Source organism: Chelon labrosus (genome assembly GCF_963514085.1).
Source record: "Chelon labrosus genome assembly, chromosome: 24".
Taxonomy (NCBI): domain Eukaryota; kingdom Metazoa; phylum Chordata; class Actinopteri; order Mugiliformes; family Mugilidae; genus Chelon; species Chelon labrosus.
In genome coordinates this window covers 2,170,034-2,192,606 of record NC_140357.1, presented here as the reverse complement: position 1 = coordinate 2,192,606, position 22,573 = coordinate 2,170,034, and the positions used below count along the sequence as shown (strand labels likewise).

The 22,573-nt window shown below is 42.3% G+C and overlaps 1 protein-coding gene across 1 annotated transcript in view; it reads left to right on the top strand.

Moving 5' to 3' along the window:
• Positions 1-22,573, top strand: part of dmd (dystrophin) — a gene marked incomplete at its 3' end in the record, with an annotated part of 278,458 nt that overhangs the window by 84,099 nt on the left and 171,786 nt on the right. Inside the window, exon 2 of the mRNA XM_084574167.1 lies at positions 11,624-11,685. Coding sequence (XP_084430293.1) covers positions 11,624-11,685 — 62 coding nt within the window. The remainder of the gene's footprint in view (positions 1-11,623; positions 11,686-22,573) is intronic.

The following is a 22,573-nucleotide window of genomic DNA, read 5'->3' as shown; positions in this document are numbered from 1 at the left end:
GTGATAATAGAAAGTAGCAAGCAAAATAACGGATTCGGAGCGAATACTAAATAGTTCATTAGCAGGCAAGCTTTTAGTAGATTTTGAAATTCTTCTGCTCAGTTGTTGCTTTGCTCAGTTTAATTGTTCTATAAGAAATTAAAAAGTCTTTTCGGTCCTCCAGTGTGGACATGTGGATCCACTGTATCTTGCCAGTTCTATGACTTCTGAGAAATACTAAAGGATGTGAAAGTGGAGCCACTTGGCTCAGCCTTGTGCTATTTTAGCAGGTGTAATGGCTTCAGTTCACTTTTGTATCAGCAGCTTCACATCCCCGCTGTGTGCGCTGAGATTGTTGACTTCAACGTTTCTGCAGAAGTGGCAGCGGAATCAAACACCGCTGCCTTGGAGTCACATTTCTCCCCGCGCACACTTTGTCGCACACGCCGCCCTGTTTCACGGAGACACAGTCAGACGTCACAGCTTTTCTCACACACACTTCGTAGCGCAGCACACATTAACACATCTCAATATGTTTCGAGGCATGGGCGTGCGTGACGAACAGTGTAACACTGTCTTATCAGCCAGGGGAAATTATTCTTCCATTTTTATCTTTCACACACATTTTTTCCAATGTTACACTCAATTATTTATCCCTTTTTGTGTCCTATTCTCTCTTTATGTCACATTTCCTGCCATAGAAGAAGTGGATTTTCTTAATTTTGTTCGTCATCTGTCCACCATTTCCTCTATTTCTTCTTTTCTCTTCCTCTTGCTGTTTCTTTCTTTGATTTTTTAGTTTTGCTGGTATTTTGTTTTAACCGTTTCTTAATCTTTTCTCCGTCGCTCTTGCTTTTGTTCCCTCATCTGCTCAAACTGGATCCACATATGTGGTACAACCACGTATTGACTGTGATCTTTGCCGTCTACGGTGTGTAGCACTTTGTTTTTCCTGCAAGTTCAAACACGTACCCCTACAGTGTTATTCACAGGTTTCTAAGTGTTGTACCACACGTGTCATCTGTAACTTCTGGCTAACAGTGGGAGAACTGAGTCAACTGCTGGTGAGGAACTCACTCTATAAACAAGGAGGAAATCCAGTGCCATGACTGATTTAACAGTGAAACACACGTTTTAATAACTGCCAAAACGACAATCACAAGCGAGCGTCTACAGTTTCAATTTACTGCTCACAACAAGCGTGCTGCTGTGCTCGAGGTGCTCAGAGATGCAGTGTTTGCAGAAGGCTGAGTTTTCAGATACTCCCAGAGCAATGGCAGTACTGGTCTGCTGATTGTTATTCTCGGCTCTGTCGGCTCTGTGTCCTTTTGCGGTCTAACCAGATGTTTAAGTCGCCGTTTTAAGAGCCCGATGTTGTAGGATACTCATAACCTCCAGGGTGTTCTCTAGTGGGGGGGGGAAATCAACCAGTAAATGTCACTGTTTGGGTTTTCCTCAACGTTGAGATGCTACTGTCAATTCATCTTCAGTGCACTTGATGCACTTGATGTCCTCCACCATGGCAGCAATGTGTTGCTGTGTACTGATTTTGTCCCAGGTGTCATCCATGTACTTAAAACATGGATGGGAACAGTGTGGGAGCAGATTGGCCACTGGTGACAATGGTGAAACCGTAGTACACCCATGTTTCTGTAAATTTGCAAGCCCATATTTGGTCAAGGGTGAAGTTGGTTCAGTTGGACATTGTGCTGCCCTTTACTAGCTTCATTACAGTCTTTATTTCTTCCTGGTTGGGAATCCATGTGATGTGGCGTTGTACAATACTGTCGCAGTGTGTGTAGCAAGGAAGGGAAGGGCCCAAATGCAGGACACACAACTCACACAGACAAATTGAATGATGTCTTATTAAATAAGGAACCGAAGGCGCTGCATAGGTCAGCAGGTTAAATCAAAAACCCAAATCCAATAAGAAGTGAAATCCAATCAAAAGGGAAAGCAAAAACAAAGGTACTCGGAAACAGGAAAGCAAGGCAGGCAGAACCGGACAGGAAGAACATACAACTTGACAAAGAACTGGGACAGGGCTCTATATATACGTACAAAGGCTAAGTAGGCACAGGTGAGACTACTGACGAAGGGACACACAAGGAGAAACCAATCATACAATCAAAAGTGGGGAACCACAGACAGGAAGTCAAGCAAGACACAAAACACCAAGGAGGAGACTTTCAAAATGAAAGCAGGAAACGCAAGGAAAACCAAACAAGGTTCCGTTCCATGAAAAGAAACGGTTCTTAAGCCAATACCATGACTTTAGGTTAATTCTCTAACCTTGTTGGCAAACTTCTGAGGGATTAGGCGGTTAGGTTGTTGGCCATGTTGTAGGTAACCAAGTAACACTGTTGTGTCTGAGTAGAGCTCTTCCCTTGAGTACCTTGGGGATTCCATGAACTGCGGGGGTGGCTTGCCTCGGATAAAAATGGTAATACAGTGGCAGGTCAGTGGCTTTGTCCTTTTCCAGTTGTTGAAGGCAGTTTGCCACCTTCTGCACGCAATTGCTGACAGTTTCTGGTCTCCGAGTCAAAAGTTTCTCCGTCTTGGAAGTGCATTTCTTAGCTCCATGTTTTTATTACCACCTCTCTGCCACCCCCGATTTCGTTTTTCTTCTCTTTCTCCCTCTGCCTCTTCTCCTGCTGTGTGGCTGCAGATGATGGGTATCAGCTCCACATTTTGGAGCCTATAAATGTATTTTTTCCAGGACAGCTGCAGACACACACACTCCACACTCGCCCAAACCCGTGCACACAAAGCGGTATAGCAGCGGTTCGGCCCATCTGTGCCACTCCAGCAGCGAGGGGTGGGGGCGGGGCTGGAGTGCATGTGGCAGCCTTATTTCGAAATGCAACACGCGCAGCTCCACTTTTTCTTGTCTGGGGATCTCTCGGCGGCTAACGCACTCGGGGGGGAAAAATGACAGTGTGCTTGTGTGGGCGTCGTACACGTGTGAGTGTCAGCGGACACAACAGTGTTTGTGGCATGAACAGAAGCGGAGAAACCGAGGCTGACACTATTTCATCTGTGTGTGTGTGTGGATGTGCGCCCTTGTCTAAGCGAGTATGGTGCTAATTGACACTGAGGCTGACATAAGCTTGTCATCTATGTCTCTCGCTTCTTAATCATCCTGCTTTCTGTTTCTCATTCCCTCCTTCCCTTTCCCCCTCTTCTCTCTTCAGCTCTTTGCACCTCTTCCCGTCCGTCTCGCTCTCCAACTCCATCCCCCCCCCCCCCCATCACTTCCTCCCCTGCCTCATCTCTCAGCAATGACCAGATCTGATTGGATTTAGTCTCATATCCCCCTCTGTGGCTAATAGCCGTGACCGTTGCTAGGCAGCCGGGGACCAAAACAGTGACAAACATGGCTGCTGCGCCGGGCCACGCCGACGACAGAGATGGATCACTTGTTTGCCAACGCGGGGGCCCCCTTGCTTACGCTCTCACCGAGCTCCATTAGGACGTTAAAAGTCCCGCCGAGAGTGGCGTCCGCGGCGGTTTGAAAAGTGCCATGGATTCATCCATCTGTCCCACAGAGCGCGGGTCTATTAGAAATGTATTCTTGGATGATAAGGGCAGAGCCTGCGTCACCACCAGGCAGATATGAGACAAATGAATGACATTTAGCGTCGGACTCAGTTAATTATCATTTCAGTTGAATGTGATCTTGGCTATGGAGAGCTCAGAGTGTTAACTTCTGAAGCACAAAACATAACTTATTATATAACCATATTACATGTAGACACGACGGAGGGGACTTAATAACGGTGTGCTTGAGGTATAATCTTACAGCTATAAATCTTTGTAATTATAAGGGACTGCTCCTGTGGTATTTTACACTCAAGTGCACCGCAAGCAGCCTGTACAGGCAAAGATAAAGAGGCATCACGCCCTGTGTGATGTCAAAAATCATTTGCATAGAAGGAGAGGATTACATTATCCATGAGAGAAATTACAGCTACTACATGGAGATTTATAGTTCAATTTTCAGCGCATCGCCACTTCAACTTTTAGCCGGCTCAATTATGCTCAGATATATTAGTGGAAAATAAATTTTGCAGCAGTGTGATGAAACTGCACAAAGCCGTTATGCATATTTGATTTGGCGTGCGAGCTGCAAAATTTCAGCGTTCTTTTTCGGCATTTCACGCATCAGTTGAACTCAACCAAAGCAACCTCCGCGCTGTAGATTAATACTGAACTCATCAAATCGATGAAATAACACATATGGAGTTATATGGGAAACAAAAAAGTGTCAAACAAACCAGAATATGTTTTCAATTTGAGGTTCTTCAAAGTAGCCACCCTTTGTTTTATTGACAGCTTTGCACGCTCTTGGCATTCTCTCAGTCAGATTCATGAGGTAGTCACCCGGAATGGTTTTCCAACAGAGGAGTTGAGCATTTCTTGGCCGCTACGTCTTCACTCTGCGGTCCAACTCATCCCAAACCATCTCACTTGGGTTTAGGTCAGGTGATTGCGGAGGCCAGATCATCTGACGCAGCACACCATTGGTCTCCTTCTTGGTCAAATATCCCCGTGTTTTGGGGATTTTCACAGATCATTTGAACTAAACAAAGCGTGATGGGAAAAGTGGTCCAACTTCCCTAAAGCTACCCAACACAGGTTGTTAGTTTTCCCAAAAGGCACTCATCAGTTATTTGAGCAACCTTGTAGTCAAACACTAAAGGCCTTTGCATCTGTCACTGCAGTGAAGTGTATAAAGTACACTGCTCCACATTGGCTAGGGTGTTTTGACCTTGGGGTGAACAAGTTTCTGCCACAGTTGACTTGTTGGCGGCTTTGCCTTCACTCTGCGGTCCAATTCATCCCAAAGCATCTCAGTAGGGTTTCAGGCCAGGATGATTGTATAGGCCAGGTCATCTGACAAAGCACTCCATCGCTCTTCTTCCCGGTCAAATGGTCCTTACATAGCTTGGAGGTGTGTTTGAGGTCATTGTCCTGATGAAAAACAACCAATGGTCACTCTAAGCGCAAACCAGATGGGATGGTATGCCGCTGCAGAATGCCGTGGTGAATGCATATGTGTTCCATCTCCAATGGTGTGTCCAAATTTTTGACAGGTACAATATCCATATGGTAATATATACAGTAGCAGTTTTATGGTTGTTAAAACTCTTAAAGTTAATGGTCCTTTCACTGATGGGTCCACATTAACAATAACCATGACAGGATTTAGCGGCAATCGCACAGTTTGCGACTTCAGAATTCTGGCATGCTCACAATCCAGTACCTTATGTTACTTCCTGTTTTAAAAGTTACCAACTGTAATGTTTCCTTCCACATATGGTATCACATATGGTATCTTGAAAAAGAGAAAGAAACATACGGCGCTTTGTGCGACTGCACAAAATCTCTTCAAGGCAATTTTAAGTGTCGATTGCCTTAATTGCAAGTAAGCAAAAACGATTTTAAGCTCCCATCATTGGGAAATTAAGGGTTTGGATGTTGTTAAATAGTGGTTCTGTACTTATTAAGCTGTCAATGTCTATCCTCAACACAAAATGTTAGACTTCACTGCTCTTACTGAAAGCACCATACACCATAGCTGCACTTGTCTTCTTGCCAACAGGTGAACACACTCAAGGACAGACCTAGACAATAACTAGGCCACACTTTTAAATTTTCAGGCCCTTTTTTGGAAACGTCCCTGCCTGAAATACCAGTGAGGGCTTTGCGTGTGTGTGTCACTTGGGACCTAATTCCTTTAGTCTCTGTTGGAGTTTAACATTAAAGTAAAAAAAAACTGTCACTGCAGTAGCTTAAGCACGAGTTACGCCAGCTCTGTTCACAGGTTAGGAAACTCACACCACCTCCAGTGTCCATGGCAGGGGTGTGAGATGTCTAGACATGTGTGAAATACCTCCCCAGGGCTACCACGATTCGTCCTGTCCAAGGTTAGATCAAACATATTCAAATAAGGGACGATTATGTTTGCTGTGTTTTTGGACGTGTTGAGCACCCGTTTATTTTGTGCCGTGTCCTTTCATGTGTCCGTCTTTATCCCTTTTCATCTAGCCAAAAGGTAGATACTTTTGTACTTTTGCAATTACTGAGGAAGTATTTTGATTGAATACTGGCGTAGGTAGAAAGAAACTAACAATGTTCATCTCAAATCGTATCCAAGGCTTTTTTTCTTTACTTTCTATGCTCCCTTCTGCTGTCAGACACCAGCTGGCTTCCGTGGTGTATCAAAAACAACCTCCCCGTTATCTCTCGCCATCATTAACCGAGAAACTGATGGGTTGACAATACATCCTCCGTCCACTCCCATGTAGTTTCCCAGACTCTATTAGCCAGACAGTTGCTTTGATGCCTTGTGTTGTACGGGCCCAAAGCCCCGCCACTCCTCTTCATTTTCCTTCCGCCTCTTGTGTTGTTTGTCAAGTGCTGAGGTTTGGCGGACGTAGGGGCGCCTTGGGCCCGCATGCCTGTCTCCTGCTGTTTGGTCGCCCAGTTAACTGCAATTTATGTTTCCAGCGGAGCTTCACACTCAGCGGGAGTTGTTCAAAAGTTTTACTCCCGGGAACAGAACAGTGTGTTTGGACATCAATGGATGAGTTTTGTTCTGTAGGTGAATTTATTAATAGTACTTGCAGTTTGTGCCCTTAACTGCTGAATACTAATTTACTGACTTTACAAAAGGGTTATCAAGAGATCTTCAAAGCCAGTTGTAATACATTATGATCCAAGGACAATTATGATGGGTTAAATGCTTTGTATTGTATGTTTGGTCAAGGCCAGACCATGCAGAGCTTAAAGGACCTCCCGGGCAGTTAAAAATGAGCAGACAATTAGGGAACCCTGCAGGTAGTCCAAAGCAAGCTTCTGGTTCCAGTTTTAGTTTGTAGTTTATGCAGTAAAATAGTGAATTTTGTACATCCTGACATTTTCAAATGACTTGTTTTGCCAACTAACAAACCAAACCCAAAGGTACAGATATAGAATGGAGAATTTTCACATTTGAGACGTCGAAAACGTGCTTTGAAAATGACATTTGCATTCTGCCAGTCGAAAACTGAATAATTTTCTCAGCGGGGATCAGGTTCAAGTGTGGAATCGCCTTGTCTTTTTTTCGATTCATTGTCCATTGTCACGCCTCGTAAAATTCACACAGTGTAGCTGCCAGTCGTTCCACAGAAATGTTTGGTGTTTACGTCTGTCTGCCTCTTCCCTCATTGAGAACTAAGAATCTATGAACAGGCATGGTGTTTGTGTCGTGCAGGTTTTAACTTTGACTGCTGAAGTCTTTGTTTTGAGGTATGAACTGGAAAGGCAGTGCAAAAAGTGGATGCACATTTTGGGAAAACAGCAAAAAAATATTCCGAATGCATTAATAAAAAAATCAACTGTGAACCTTAATTTCAAGTGCTTTACCTGATGTTCCCTAAATTCTGTCAAACAGAACACTTTGATTCAGTGAGACGGCAGTTACTAAAGGAGATGCAACTCCCAGAAGAAATAGCATGAGGAAAAAAGAGACTAATCGTGGATGTGTATTTGTGTGTGTGGATGCATGTGAGTTGCACGTTTCAGTAGCCCAACAACAGTTTAAATGGGCTATTGATCGAGTCTCTCTCCCCCGTAGTCTCTGACACTCTTACTCAATTTGTCTGACTGCACATATGCAAATGTAGTCACAGTCCTGTCACACACACACACACACACAAGGCTGTGTTTTTATACAGTAGACGGTGGCAGCATACACTGTATTGATGTAGGAGAACGTCCTTGGGCCCTAGCGAGTCAAGACACATTGCCAGGGGTCCACAGAATGATTTTAAAAAATCAATAAAAAACTGAAAACTGTACTAATGAAAATGGCATCTGCAGACATTAAATGGTCACTGGTGCTACACTGTGCAATACAACAAGTTGTGGAAGCCACTACCTAATGCAAATTTCTGATTCTGAAGCTCTTTTCTAACTGTTGGTTCAACCACGAACCCTCTGGTTTGCAGACAACCCACCACCTAGTGAGCCAAAGCTTCCCCAAAACATCTGCCACTAATATGTCGGGACACACTGACACACGTCAATGTTTCTACCCCTCCAAACCATTGGCTAGGTAGCCTAGTCTGAATATCATCTTTGCTGTCAAGTGACAAGTCGGCAAAATGAAGAAAGTACGATGTTAGCTGGATAGCCTGGAGAAAGTCATATAGTCATCAAGCTTAAGTTCAGTGCAGTCTGATGTGAGTAAATCAAAGGCTGTTTAGGGCTGCTCTAAACCCAGCAATCACATCATCCAGGTCATCTGTAGTTCAATATACAGATCCCGGATGATGATAACAGCTAACTCCGGACTCAACGAGGAATAGCACTAGTGTACGATAGCAAAATATTGGTGAAATGAACGAGTTTCACGGCAGATAATGTGTATTTAGAGGATGCGTTTCGGTGCCCCATTCACTCCCACTATATGGATATACGCTGATCTAAATATCTCTCGAACGACTACAAATGACACAAAAGTTATATCAGTGAGTAAACGACCATATTTTATGCCAGAAATAAGGTCCAGGTTGTAAAAAAACAGTAGTTCCCCTTTAAATGCGAGATTGTAACAATATTGTAACTACTCCCTATAGGTATAGTAGTAGGTGTTAAAGCACCCTAAGGCAATGTTCTAACAAATACATTGCTTTAATTTTACCACTATATAAAGAAACAGCTAAATCATGCTTCACAGATATTTTGAAAAAGAGGTGTTCTCACAGCAGTATAGTGGTTATTTATTTTGTGTTTAGTGTGGAGAAATTTGTTAAAGGATCCCCTCCTAGCTGCTACGCTAAGCGGTCGATGAAAAAGTATGAGTAACCCTGGCGAGGTGACTAGAAGAATTTCTTCATTCTAGATGACAGGCATGCCCCAGGGCTCACATTACTGCACTTCTATTAGGATGCTTGCTGTTATGTCATTGACAGAAACCCCTGGCTTCTTTTATGACCCGTTGAGAAGAAGATATCACCTGCAAAAAAAATATGACACCTCTGCACATTTGCATTTGTTGTAAAAAGTGATCTAATATAACCAGGTTTCTAACAATTCATTTATTCGTGGTGAAATAACAAATTCAAAGACCATGAAGGTGTTTTGGAAATCAGGATGAAGTGGATATTTTTGCCTCGGGAGCTAAAATGCACACAAATGCGAATGGATTACCTGTTTAGACGAGATTGTTTGCTACGTGCCTTCCATTTCATTCACGCTTCACCGCTCGCCTATTATCTCACAGTGTGCGTGTGTGGAAGTGTTTTTGCATGTGTGTGCGCGCGTCCATTGTCCTCCTACACTGCACTGATCAACGTGGGACCTTTTAATTAAAGGAGAAGTTTCATTATCAGCTCCATTAGTCAGTGCCTGGCCGGTGTCAACATGACACACAGTAACACACACTGAAAGAGTACTGTAGCTGGGCTCGTATCATATTTAACCTGATGTTCTGTTTCAGGATGAGGGTGTAATTTATTACCCTTAATGGGAAGTGACCCCATTTCCAGTTAAATCCGAGAGGCGCAGGAGAGGCGTTATTATAAGACATTATACTGTCCATACTCTCTTTCCATTGTAATACTTGTCAGAGGCCACACTATAGTTTTCTGCTGCAAGCAGCCCTTTCCGCACAAGGATTCCACAATCCTTTATATTGCTTTCTGGGAAACAATTGCACCACATCATTACTGACTTAAAACGAATCGGCTTTATATTGGAATAAAGGTCCAAATACGATCCTGGTTGAGGGCAATGTTATTCGTGTTTAACTCCATTCCAAGATTACATTCACTTCAGTTAGTTGAGAAAGAAAAATGCAACCTTGGGCTTTTTGAAAACAAATTAAAGTGGAAAATACTCATCCATCGAGCTGTGGTAGCGGCGCCGTTTTTCCTTGTTTTCTTTGTTTTCTTTGTTTAAGAAACTTGAATATATAAAAGTTATTTTCATACAGAAGATTGTGCAAGTGCCCTGTGAGGAAGTCTGGATTTTCACAAATTCTTCTTTTTTGTTTTGTTTTGTTTTTGTCACCGAAGGCTGAATGAATTAGAGCTGAGTTTATTGTGCAAGTTGCCAACTCCAGTGGAACAAATATCTCTAACCCCGGAACAGCTCTTATTGAGTTATGGATCAGACGGTCATTGTAAAGAACAACAGATATTATTCTGATAAGACAGTCACTAAATCAGGTTAGGTGATTAGAAAAATTACAAATTCTTGCTGTCACTTCCTCAACCAATTAGGGGGAGATAGCTTGGACACACTTCCTGAAATAGGAAAGTAAAAACGTACGTTGTGTCAAGAGGAAATTATTGGTTGTCTATTCTTTTCTTTTTTGGTCCCTTCCATAGACTGTAGAAAAAAATGGATGACACATCCCTATTTCCTTGCGTTTGCATTTGGTCTACCTGTTCCCTATGGCACAGCTTTGCCAAGTGCTTCTGTAAAACATCCTGTCACATCTTGTGTACTTTAGTGTTTTAGTTTGGCCCAAGTCCCATCCACTGACATGACAGAGGCAGAGTTTATGACTTATACCGCAGCCAGCCACCAGGGGGAGCTCCACATGCTTTGGCTTCACTCTTGAGGAGCTGTCATGGCATCCACTTTTTTTACAGTCTGTGGTATCTTGGGGGAGTCGAGCATAAGCTCTTCACTAAAGAGTGTTTCCATCGCTACTGTCGAAATCTCAAATTCTAGAAATAATTTTTGTTACAATGACAAAATGTACTACCTGCTAATTTTAGACACAAAATCTTCAAAACTTACAGTATAATTTCACTTTCACAAATGAGAGGTGTGAACTCCTCTCTGTCTATTCCTTACTGTCTCATTAAATCCAGTAGTCTTAACATGGTAAGACTGATTTGCTCACTTTTTTTTTCGGCACAGAAAGTTTCAGCTTCAAATTGTGAACTTTAAAATGCCTCATTAGGTCGTTCTGCCATTTTTTTTCGCAGCATGAGTTTCATTCCAAAATAAGACTCGGATACCAAGTAATAACACCTACTCTCAATAAATGATCGGCAGAACAAAATTAAAACACATCCAGATCCGCTCTACACAGAATAATTACATTTTTTATGGTTTGGAAAAGGATTGTGTTGGTGGGTAAACGGCTCTAAAAGGACTCTGAATTAGCAGAAAGGAGCGCAACAAGTGGAAACTGTGCCAAGCTTACTCCAGTTTGTCTTGTGACTGTGACGGCCGGCTGTGAAGGCCTATGAGTGGTACGCTGATTGATATGATGAGGATGCAATTAGCCCTTAGCAAGATTAGAGGAGCCTGTTATCGTGCTAAGTACCACTTATAATTGTGTGTGTGTTTGTGTTTGAGAATGAGGCATAGTAATCCGTATTCACATACAGTATCGAATACAGAGTCTCTGTTTGGCAGTGTTATGTCAGCCACAGATATAGAGCCTGGTATTTGATATTTGAAAGTGTGTGTGCGTGTGTGTGTACACCTTTCATGTTCCTTTTAAACTCCTGCCACACATCTGACATGACCTGTATTCTCAGTATTACACAGACCCACACACAAGTACACAGATATCTACAAATCCTCTTTCCTGACCGTGTCTGTGCTTTTTCTTTTTCTTTTTTTCCCCCGGCAGATGAAAGAGAAGACGTTCAAAAGAAGACTTTCACAAAATGGGTAAACTCACAGTTGGCTAAGGTAAGACAACTTGGTGTTTCCTTTAGTAAAACCTCTTATATCTGATCACACACTGTGAAAACTTTTACTCATCCCTATAAAGTAGGATGTATGGGATGTAACTCTCGAGAGGCCATATCTTGGGTGTTTAGCTGTGGGTATTTCTTCTCATTTAACGTTCTAGTATCATTTTATTCCCCAATGGTAAAAAGCACTTTTTTTTTTTCGAATAATGATATTGTGTAACCTGGGTTACAGGCTCAGTACAGAGCAGCATTTATTTTAATGATGAAGAAGACTCTTTGCCAGTGAAGATGAAGTTATTGTTTTTGTCAATTATCCAAATCCCAAATATGTTCAGTTTATTACCGAGGAAAACTAAGCTGTTGTAATGTGGTTTTGGTTGCTTTTTTGTTTGCGGCACTCCACTAGTAAAGCACACTATGGATTTTTACGTGAGCCACCCCTCTATTCACAGCCTCTTACTTAATTTTTCCAATCAAAGAGTTGCCGATCATGGTTTTCAATATCAATATACAGCTCATGGCCTAGTCAATGACCATGGGTGCTCACAGTCATCTTGGATGATTCAATAAAGCTAATCAGAACTAATGCTCAAACAAACGGGACTATGTCCACTAGGGTCTGCAGATATGGGATCAGCCAGTTCAGGCTATATGCAGGCCTCTGTGAAAAAAAGTCCTCCAGTTTTAGCTGCCTGTTCATCCATGGGTTAGGGTTAGAGTCTAAAGGCACCCTACGGGTAAAGGTTAGGGTTTAAAGGCACCTTATGGGTTAGAGTTTAAAGGTGCCTTATGGGTAAAGGTTAAGGTTTAAATGTGCCTTATAGGTTAGTGTTAGGGTTTAAAGGTGCCTTATAGGTGAAGGTTAGGTTTACAAAGTGCTTTATGGGTTACGGTTAGGGTTTAAGGGCACCTTATGGGTGAAGGTTAGGTTTACAAAGTGCTTTATGGGTTACGGTTAGGGTTTAAGGGCACCTTATGGGTAAAGGTTAGGGTTTTAAGGTGCCTTAGGGGTAAAGGTTAGTGTTTACATCTGCCTTATAGGTTAGTGTTAGGGTTTAAAGGCACCTTATCGGTTAGAGTTAAGGTTTTGTGCCCTGAATTTTGTTTCAGGGATGGCACACAGTGGTCAGACTTTGAAAACTCCTATCATTGCATTTGTTTACTATCCACTTCAGTTCCCGTGTCTCCCTTCCCTGATTCAATTTATTTCCCCCTTCCCGCTTTCAAAAGAAAAAGTACAGGAGGCAAGGTTGCACTGTTGTTGTTTTTTGTTGCTTTTAATGCCGACAGCATCTCCTCCCTTTAACTGGGGCTGTTTTCCGTTCATCCCTCAGAGTCACAATTTTTCAGGCATTTCCATTTACGGCTCCGACACCCTCGCACAAACACAAAGGTTATTCTCACCACATCCATTCTCTCTCGGCTGGGTTGATAAAGCCGGGGCTAAAGAAAAACCTGAGGGTAGTACAGTGCCGCGTGATTTTCTGGTTCTACTTTTTGTTGTTGCGTTTCGCCATGCTTTATTTCGCATTGTTTCGAGGAACTGTCTTTTGTTGTCATGTAGCTACGTCAGTGCCACCTTCCCCCCCCCCCCCCCCAGGGACTGAATCACTCCTTTTGATTTTTAATTTTAATTTAATTACATTTCTGTGCTGGTGTGTGTTTGTTTGCGGTGTGTGTGCATTACATGGGTGCCAGGCACATCACTTCTATTCCCATTTCAAAGTTGATTACACGGGTGCTAGAGGTGTGCCGTTGCCATGGCGATTGAGACTTAAGTCACTGTGTGTGCATACAGTACATGTGCACGGTGGTCCTCATTTGCGTGTGTGTAAAGCTATTGAAACAGAGTCTGATCTAAACCAGATGATTAAAGCCGGAAGGATGGCCCAGCCTAATATCTTCTCTTCTCTTCTCTTCTCTATTTTCTTTCCCTTTATTTCCCTCTTTTCTCCCTACTCATTATCATTCCTCTGTCCTCTACTTTCTTTCTTCATTCCCACTCCTTGCTTCCTTTCTCATTTTATGTCCTCTTTTTCCTCCCCTTTCCTTTCCCATCATCTTTACGCCTCCTCTTTCGCTTCTCCTCTCCTCCCTTCCTTTCACACTCTTCTCTCGTTTCCTCGCTTCTCTACCCTTGTCCTCTTCTCTCTTAATTTTTTTTGCCCTTCCACTTGCTTCCCAGTCATTACCTTTTCTTTCTTTCACGCGCCTCCCTTCCTGTTTCCTCTGTTATCTTTCTTCCTCTTCTCTTACCCACCTCATCTCTACTCCTCTATTTCACCTTCCTCTCCTCCTCCTCCTCCTCCTCCTCTTCACCTCGCCTTGTTTACTTTCAGTTCATTTCTAGCCCCATCCTTTATTTTGCCCCTTTTTATTTTCCTTCACATCCTTTCTCCCTCTTTCCTTCTCACCTGTCCTCTTTCCTCACTTCTAGCCCCCTTTCCTCTGCAGCATCCTCCTCTCCTCTCCTCTCTTCTCCTCTCTTCTTCATCGTCTTCAACCTGATCCCCTCTAACCGTGACTGTTCACATGTGAGACGAAACGTCTCCTGGCTGACTGGGTGAAGTCACCCGAGCACCACTGAAAATGCACCGAGAGCCAAGTGCTCAGACCACATGTGGAGGTGGTCGGATAGGTCGGTTTCTACTCAGCCTTATTTATTTTGCACACACAAAATAGAAAAGAGATCGCGACACAAAAATATGGCTTGTACTTTGAGCCAGAACCTGGAGTTAAGTTAGCATGTTCCCTCATTAGTGGTCCCTTATTACCAGAGATTCTTCCCTTTCACTGCATACAGCGCAACAGTGCTGTGCACATGGCTGCTCAAAGCTTTGAGTTTTAATCAGAGCTTTGCATGGGTCTAAAATAACCAGGGGCGGGTATAAATAAATAGCCTAACGTGTGCCTTTCAGTTAGATGGAGTCCTCACTGCTCGTTAGACCCTTTCAGCCGGCCTTTTGTGTCACGCCGCCGTGCGCACGCACTTAATACGCACAACAAACGGCGCTGTTCATGGTTCAGAAACAGCAGGAGCAATGGCGAACCAATGTTTTGAGACAGCAGGAGTTTGCGCAATATGATATATTATATGTTGTACCCTAAATTGTGTTTTTGCATGTAGAGTGTGGGATTTGAAATGAGATGGGAGGTGAGCAGATAGATAGAAACACAAGGGAAAGAGATAGACAGGCCACACTCCATCCAGCCACGCTTCCATCTTCTACAAATGAGTCTTTCATATTCACGGGCCTCTGAAGCGCAAGAGGTAGTTAGACAGCAGATGGGACAAGCTAAGATTGCAGGAGTAAATGAAAGCAGAAAGGGAAGGGAGACAAGGGTGCAAATGAGTACGGAGAAGGAGAAGAACAGGAAAATTAATGAGAGGGAAACAAAGGTTCAGACAGGGACACGGCGGCAGAGTGAGGGAAGGAAGGATGGCAGGAGTTGAAAGGTTTCATAAAGACAGGCATGAGGCATGATGTCGAGAAGAAAAAAAAAAACAGCTGGCGAGATGGCTGGCAGTGAAGCGGCGCCCTGTCTGATTTTTGTGTGATTTGCTACTTGGCAAACCATAAAATGAGGCACTTCAGGAAATATGAGGATCTGTCACCAGGGCAGGAAACCGATCTTTTTTTTTTTTTTTTTTTTCTTTTTCAACCACAGCTGGTACTTTGTTCGAGAATATCAGCAGCTGATCACGTTCCACTGCATCATACTCGTACACTGCTATACGTTAGCTGTAAGTCTGATGCTTCTGTGTCTGGTATGCATCAGTAAGCTGGCTACTACATTCCCCACAATGCCTTCCAACAACTCCACAAAAAGTATTCTGAACTGATAAAAATGTGTTAACCTGCTATTAGCTTAACTCGCTAACTCACAACTGAGTTAAGGTTAGATGTCACGGTCACAATAATAAGCAAGTAGTTGATGTTATGTAGTTATCATGGTAAAAGAACCAGTATTAACAGAGTGCTGTTTCTTTCTCCAGCAAAAGTGAAAGCTGTGTTAACCAGTATTAAGTCCGATGTTTTACTGACCCATCCATCCACCCCAACCTCCTCCTTATATAGACTTTGTGACTTCATGGCTCTGACTTCTGTCTTTGCCCATATCATCAGTTCATATCACTTGAACATATTTTCTGGAAACAAAATACACGACTACCGGAGAACATAATGGTTACAAAACAATATTCAGATCCAGAATTCCAACAAACAAAAGGTTTCTAGTTCACCACAATGAAAGCCCAATGTAAGACATGACCGTGTTACACGATGCTGTTATTGGGTCTATGACTTTTATGGCTTCTGAGGATTATGAACTCTATCCACGCGGATACAGGGCATGACATGGAATGTTCTGGCAGTAAGTGGAAATAAAGCTGAAGCTAAAACACATGAATCATGACCTTGCGGTCAAGGACAGCGGGGTATGGGGGTGGGTTTGTAGTACGGAATGGTCTCAGGAGTGAATACAACTACAGCACGCAGTACGTTATCCCTAGCCATTGATTTGTAACATAAATGTAAAAACAGAGTGGGTAAGACACAACGAGAGCCTTTGTCGATGTTGGACATCAAGGATAATGGCTATTTCCTAATGTGGTATACTGCTGACCCAGCAGTAAAATGTCTTTGCAGTAAAGATGGGTTTGTTCATTGTTTCGGCTAACGCTAATGCTGATTTCATGGGGTTGTTTCACTCCAGACAAGACATTTCACAATGTTTTGCCTCAACTGACAAAACTCTGATATGTCCCAATGACTTTTCTGTTCACGGTTCACTGTGTCATCTCTGTTATATACCTCACTCATGGTTCTGTTAAATTTGCATGTCTCATTTTCTTTTACAGGCCCTTAGTTTACTGTGGCTGTAAGTGAAGGAACCTTTTTAGGTTTATTTTCTTGTAGTTTTTGAAATAATCTATCACTCTTTGATTTTGGGAGTCGTTTGAGTGGAAATGCTAAATATTTAGATGACTTTCCTTACGAGATCAGAGTGGTCAAATGAATCTGCTCTCTGTAGTGAGATTTGCAAGGCAACAGGTGGCAAGGAGAAGGGAGGGGACAGCATTTGTCTAGTGTCTAGTGTTAATTTCACACCCTGGTTGTCACCGTTAGCTCAGGTCCCCACAAAAAAACAGCAGAAGTGCTGTGATAGGATGAGAGAGGACAGGATAGGACGATGGATCTGAGGCAAGGAAAACAAAAAGAGGTGGTGAGATGAGTCGATTAAGGGTGCTAACAGAATTTTCAGACATCGGAAAAAGCAGTATTTTCTTGTTATTTCTTGATGCATCATTATGCAAGGTTAATTTTATCTCGCCCTAATCATGAGCAACCTCCCCGAGAGCTGTACATATGCAGAAGTATGATAACACCACTGAACATAAATGATCCTAGTGAAGACAGCTATTCAGCTGGTAGGTAATTAGCTCATCAGTATCTCGGTATCATGATTCAGAATGTATTCTGAATTATTCCTCACTTCACACTCCACAGTTATTCATTAAAAGTTACAGTTTGGGGCTTTTGCAGATGCTTATAAAAGAATATCAGTTGTATTCAAGCCACACCAATATACAGAAACCCTCAGAAACCCCAATGTCAATTCTTGGACCAATAATTCATTTCTTTTGGTCACCCTGTCAAAACTGAGTTAGCATAGCTCTTATCCCAGAGACTGAGGCACTATTCAGACCTTGCATGAATATCCGACTTGGTCAATCTGAATTGTGCAAGTGACCAGCTTCAAGTACCTGTGTTCACACCTGGCATTAAAATGTTTCTCCACATGCGTCCCCAGCCACTTGACATCCAATCTCAGTTTAGCACTTCAGCTACTTACTGTTTTTTACAACCTGGACCTTATTTCTGGCATAAATTACGATCATTTACTCAGCCATATAACTTTGGTGTTATTTGGTGTCGTTTGTCAGATATTTAGATCCATGTATATCCATACAGTGGGAGTGACTGGGGCACCGCAACCCCCAACCGGAGTTACCTGTTATCTATTGGCGGACGTGCAACAGTTTTGGCCAGCTGTCGTCCACAACCTCAGAGTTGGAAAAAATATTCAGACATGTTGCAAAAAACTAGCAGTAGCAAATTACAGGTAAACAAGCCGCGCAGGGTGTGCGTGGCGCTCAGAGATGACATCATCCAGGTCAGAGGTTAGTAGGTCAATCTACAGATATACAGGTAACTCCGGACTCAATGGGGAATAGCACTAGCGTATCATAACAAAATATTGGTGGAATGAACAAGTTTCGCGGCAGATAATGCGTTATTTAGAGGCTGCGTTTCGGTGCCCCATTCACTTCCACTTGTTCGTCAGATATTTACATCTGCGTTGGTAAATATCTGACAAACAACACCGAATAACACCAAAGTTATATGGGTGAGTAAACGATCGTATTTTATGCCAGAAATAAGGTCCAGGTTGTAAAGTTCCCCTTTAATGGATCGCTGTTTCAGAACCACGAACAGCTGTTTGTTGTGTGTGTGCATCCCGAGCTGGAGAGATGAAACATATTTTGGAACAAGCTGTGAATGTCCCTCACTGACTGAAAGCACACATGTTGAGTTGTTTATTTATTTACGCCTTGATGAAGAGACCCCATGTTGGGTAGGTGGTCTTTAACGTGACCCAGGATGCATTGCGTGTTCACACTACCTCCAAATTTGGTCTGAGATCGAATCACTCAGTTGGCAGCTGCACTTAAAGCTGGACTCTTGAGTCCAGATTGCCCTGGATGGATCCTGAGCCACTGTCACATCATATTCCATCACATGTCTTCTTTCCATTTTGATGAAGATATGGAAAACTTGAAATGCATGGCAAAAAAATAGCACATGCTTTCAGGGAAATGCTTGGTTCCTATTGTTTTTGGCAACTGCCTTTTTAAATACAGTGACTCCAAATGTAGCTTGTGCGAACTGTGACAGAAACACAAGTGACTTTTATCTTTATCCTGATTTGACGCAACCCGACAATACCTAGAAAGTGTCAGTCTGGAAAAGTTGTTTTTCTTTTTCTGTATGTGAATACAGTCTGATTGTAATTTAGCAAAGCAGGGCCACATCCTACGACAAAGCTGTCCTCACGCCTTAAGGTGTTTGTGTTGACAGTCAAGGCTAAGATATCTCCTTGGAAACAGCTTCTTTTCCTTCTCGCTGACACAAATCAATTAGCCTCACTTCTTTATTTTCACCAACAACCACCTGGTCAAAATTATTATTTTTTTAATTAGCTCACAAATGACAACAATACAACCACCTCAAGGTAACAAGCTTTTCAGACTGGATGACATGCTCTTATTAGCCGTCGAACAAAAGCATGAAATTTGTGTTAAATTTACTCCTTGAGTAAGCTAATCTGGAAAATCAAGTGTCTAGAAGGAAACGAGGGCACGTGAATAACTTGAATTTTGATGTGAAGCTTAAAGTTGTTTAAATTTGTCTGGAGACGACAATTAGCAACATCCTTGACTGGAAAATCGCCGTGTGTGTGTGTTTTTTTTTCTCCCGACTGCATTTCTAATCTTAACACAGTCATAGCTCATAGAGAGAGAACCTGAAATGCTCAGAGATATGAATTAAGCAGGTATGTTTCCCCCAAGCTTCCTTCCCGCTTACAAAATTGCTGATAGCATTCTGTGGCTCACCTCAGTTGATCATCTCGGCTTAAATCTCGTCAGAGGAAATGGGTTTCGATGGTTAGAAAGCTGCTGAAAAAAGATGCCCTTTGCCCATTTTCTAAACAGACTGCTTGTTTATAGAGTGTGTCTCAGGGGTATTTTGTGAGAAGAATAATACTTAGTTTGCTCCTGTCCAAGCTTGCTTATAGTATACATGAGTAGATTAACTTCCTCTCTGCACTGGTGATTCTCGTGGCCGGCTGCAGATGTCCGGTGAGATTAAACCCGTGAATGCTCTCCCAAGAAACGGAAAACTTGTGGGTGCTTTTACAGGAAGCTTTGTGGTGATCCAAAAACTTAATGGAAACACTACCACCTGCTAGCACATGTCTTCTCTGAGGTGTCCATGTTACTATTGATCGTGATCGGCAACTAGTTGACATGATACTTGAAGGGGAACTACTGTTTTTTATTTCTCACCTATATAACTTTTGTGTAATTTGTATTCCTTCGGGAGATAATTAGATCAGCGTATACCCATGTAGTGGGAGTGACTGGGGCACCAAAACACAGCCTCTAAATAATTCATTATCTGCCGCGAAACTCATTCATTTCACCAATATTTTGTTATGATACGCCAGTGCTGTTCCCCGTTGAGTCCGGACTAGCTAGTTTTTTACAACATGGCTGAATATTTTTCCGATACTGAGGTTGCGGACGAACCATAGCAGTAGCAAATTACAGGTAAACAAGCCGACTGTTGCAGGTGCGCGCGACGCTCAGAGACGACATCATCCAGGTCAGAAGACATCATAATGATGATAACGGGTAACTCCAGACTCAACGTGGAATAGCACTAACGTACGATAACAAAATATTGGTGAAATGAACGAGTTTCACGGCAGATAATGCATTATTTAGAGGCTGCGTTTCGGTGCCCCATTCACTTCTACTACATGGATATATACTTATATACTGAATAAAAATTACACAAAAGTTATATGGGTGAGTAAACGATCATATTTTATGCCAGAAATAAGGTCCAGGTTGTAAAAAAAACAATAGTTCCCCTTTAAAGCGTTGTGATGTCGACAAAACGACTAGTACTTCTTTTTAAAAATATACATGTGAGTAGGAAAGGATGTAATCGTGGCAAGGGACGTATGGAATGTTTACCACTAGGGGGATTGAGGTCTATGTTTAGACACAACTATTGTCAGTGGGGAAAGCAAACATGATACAGGAAGACACAGCTGTTTCCAGCAATAGTACCTTGGTTTTTTGGTAAAGGGCTGTATCCAGTGCCATATGTTAATGAAGCACCACACAATATAAAAATAGATGTACGACACCATAGAATCAGTCTGAACTCGCATGGGACCCTGAATCAGACTCGAGTTTGTATCTTTTTGAGAATAAACTCTGCCTGCATCAAACTTTGACTTCTCCAGTGATTCCTTTTGACTTTGAAGATAATCCAGACACCAGTAGACTTTTAGAACCTAGATTATTGAAGAAAGGAGGTATAGTCAACAACTGGGCCGGCCTGGTACCTCGACTTTTTTCTTCTACAGTTCCTTTTAATGCTCCCTGATTTGTCACGACAATCTCAGTAATATCCCATAGTATGTGTTGATCAGTATGTTACACAAAGTGTAATGCCCGTCTGCATTAAAAGGTTTTGGAAGTTTGTCTGGCTTTTACGCTCGTATCGGACATGACATCGATCTCAGAATTGAGACATCTATAAACATGATTTCTTATTTTTATTTTGGCTTTAGTCTTTAGTCACTTTAGTCTTTTCAAAATACCTCAAAAACTATTGAACACAATGCAGTTATGTGAAGATGAATGTGGCGATCCCTTGACTTGTTCGTACCATTCGCTACACATTTTAGCTACATCACAAACTTGGTGAGCAACAACTCAGTTGCCACGAAAGAGATATTTTACACAAGACACAACTAAATCCTTACAAAACATTTAGATAATTATCAATAAAACACACAAATGCAAAAACTGATGTTAAGATTTACATCCATTTTTAAATTTAGCAGTCACAAGCCGCGAGCGCCCTCCTTGCATGTCTCTTGTGTGTTGTGTGTGTGTGTGTCCCTCGTCTCTTCTTTCCCATTCACCTCCAGGTACCTCGGTTCCTTATTTCTGCAGCAGGTGATTGAGTGCATCTGGTTCTACTCGCTCATCAAAGCGAGAAAGCACAAAGGTTCAGTTAGCGCCCGTGGGCCACTTTGGCAGCACCGGTGCTTTATGGGTTGCTTACTCCTTTCTGAGGGTGTTTTTTTCATTTTCTGCTTCATGTTTATACATTCTGGGGGGAAAAAAGATGTATTTATTGACACTGCACGAAGTACATTTGCCATTTTTTGTACATCTGCCACGCCTGCCATGGATTGGTACATTTCACAACACTCGGTCCTTGCTAGAGATAAAGAAAAAGCCAAATTAAGAACTCAAACAAGTACAAAAAGTAAAAATGCATACTTAATTGAGAGGGTTAATTGAAGGGAGAAGAGCTAAAAATGAGCCCCATATTCTATTATGCGTTTCAGGTCTTCTTTTGACATTGTACAGAATTTTCTCAGGCGTGGAGTATGATGAAAGTTTGTTCAGCCAGTGTTTTTGAGAAGGTGGGTTTTGTGATTTCCAGTTCTAGTTTTCTGGCTTAAGACAGAAAATAGTTCTTATGTTTAGTCACTTTAAGCACATTAACAATCTCCCAAAAGCCAAATTTTGGGATCTCCTGGGAAGTCGTCTAGATAAGGACAAGTCCAGAGCATGTGGAGCAACTTTCCTTTATTCACCTTACCCCACACAGATTACTTAAGATCAATGGGAATGTTTCTCCCCTGTGCCAGAGGTGTGAGATAAGTTCTGTGGAAGGTATTAAATTGCATTTGTCTACGTTTAGTGGAGATCAGTACCTTTTGGGATCTTTCCAATGTGTTTTGCCAGTCGGCATCTTCATAAGTGCAACCTAGGTCTGTCTATCTTAAGTTGGCAGATTTCTGTTCTTTCAAAATGTTGTATATAGATGATATCAGTCCTCTTCTGGCAAATTTGGGAAGTCAGGAGAGTTATCTTGGAGCCAGCATCTAATTTGAAAGAACCTAAAGTGGTTATTCTGTGATAGATTGAATTTAGAAGATAACTGCTGGAAGCCCGATAGCATGTTGTTACTATATAAATCGCTAACTGTTCCAATGCCTTTCCT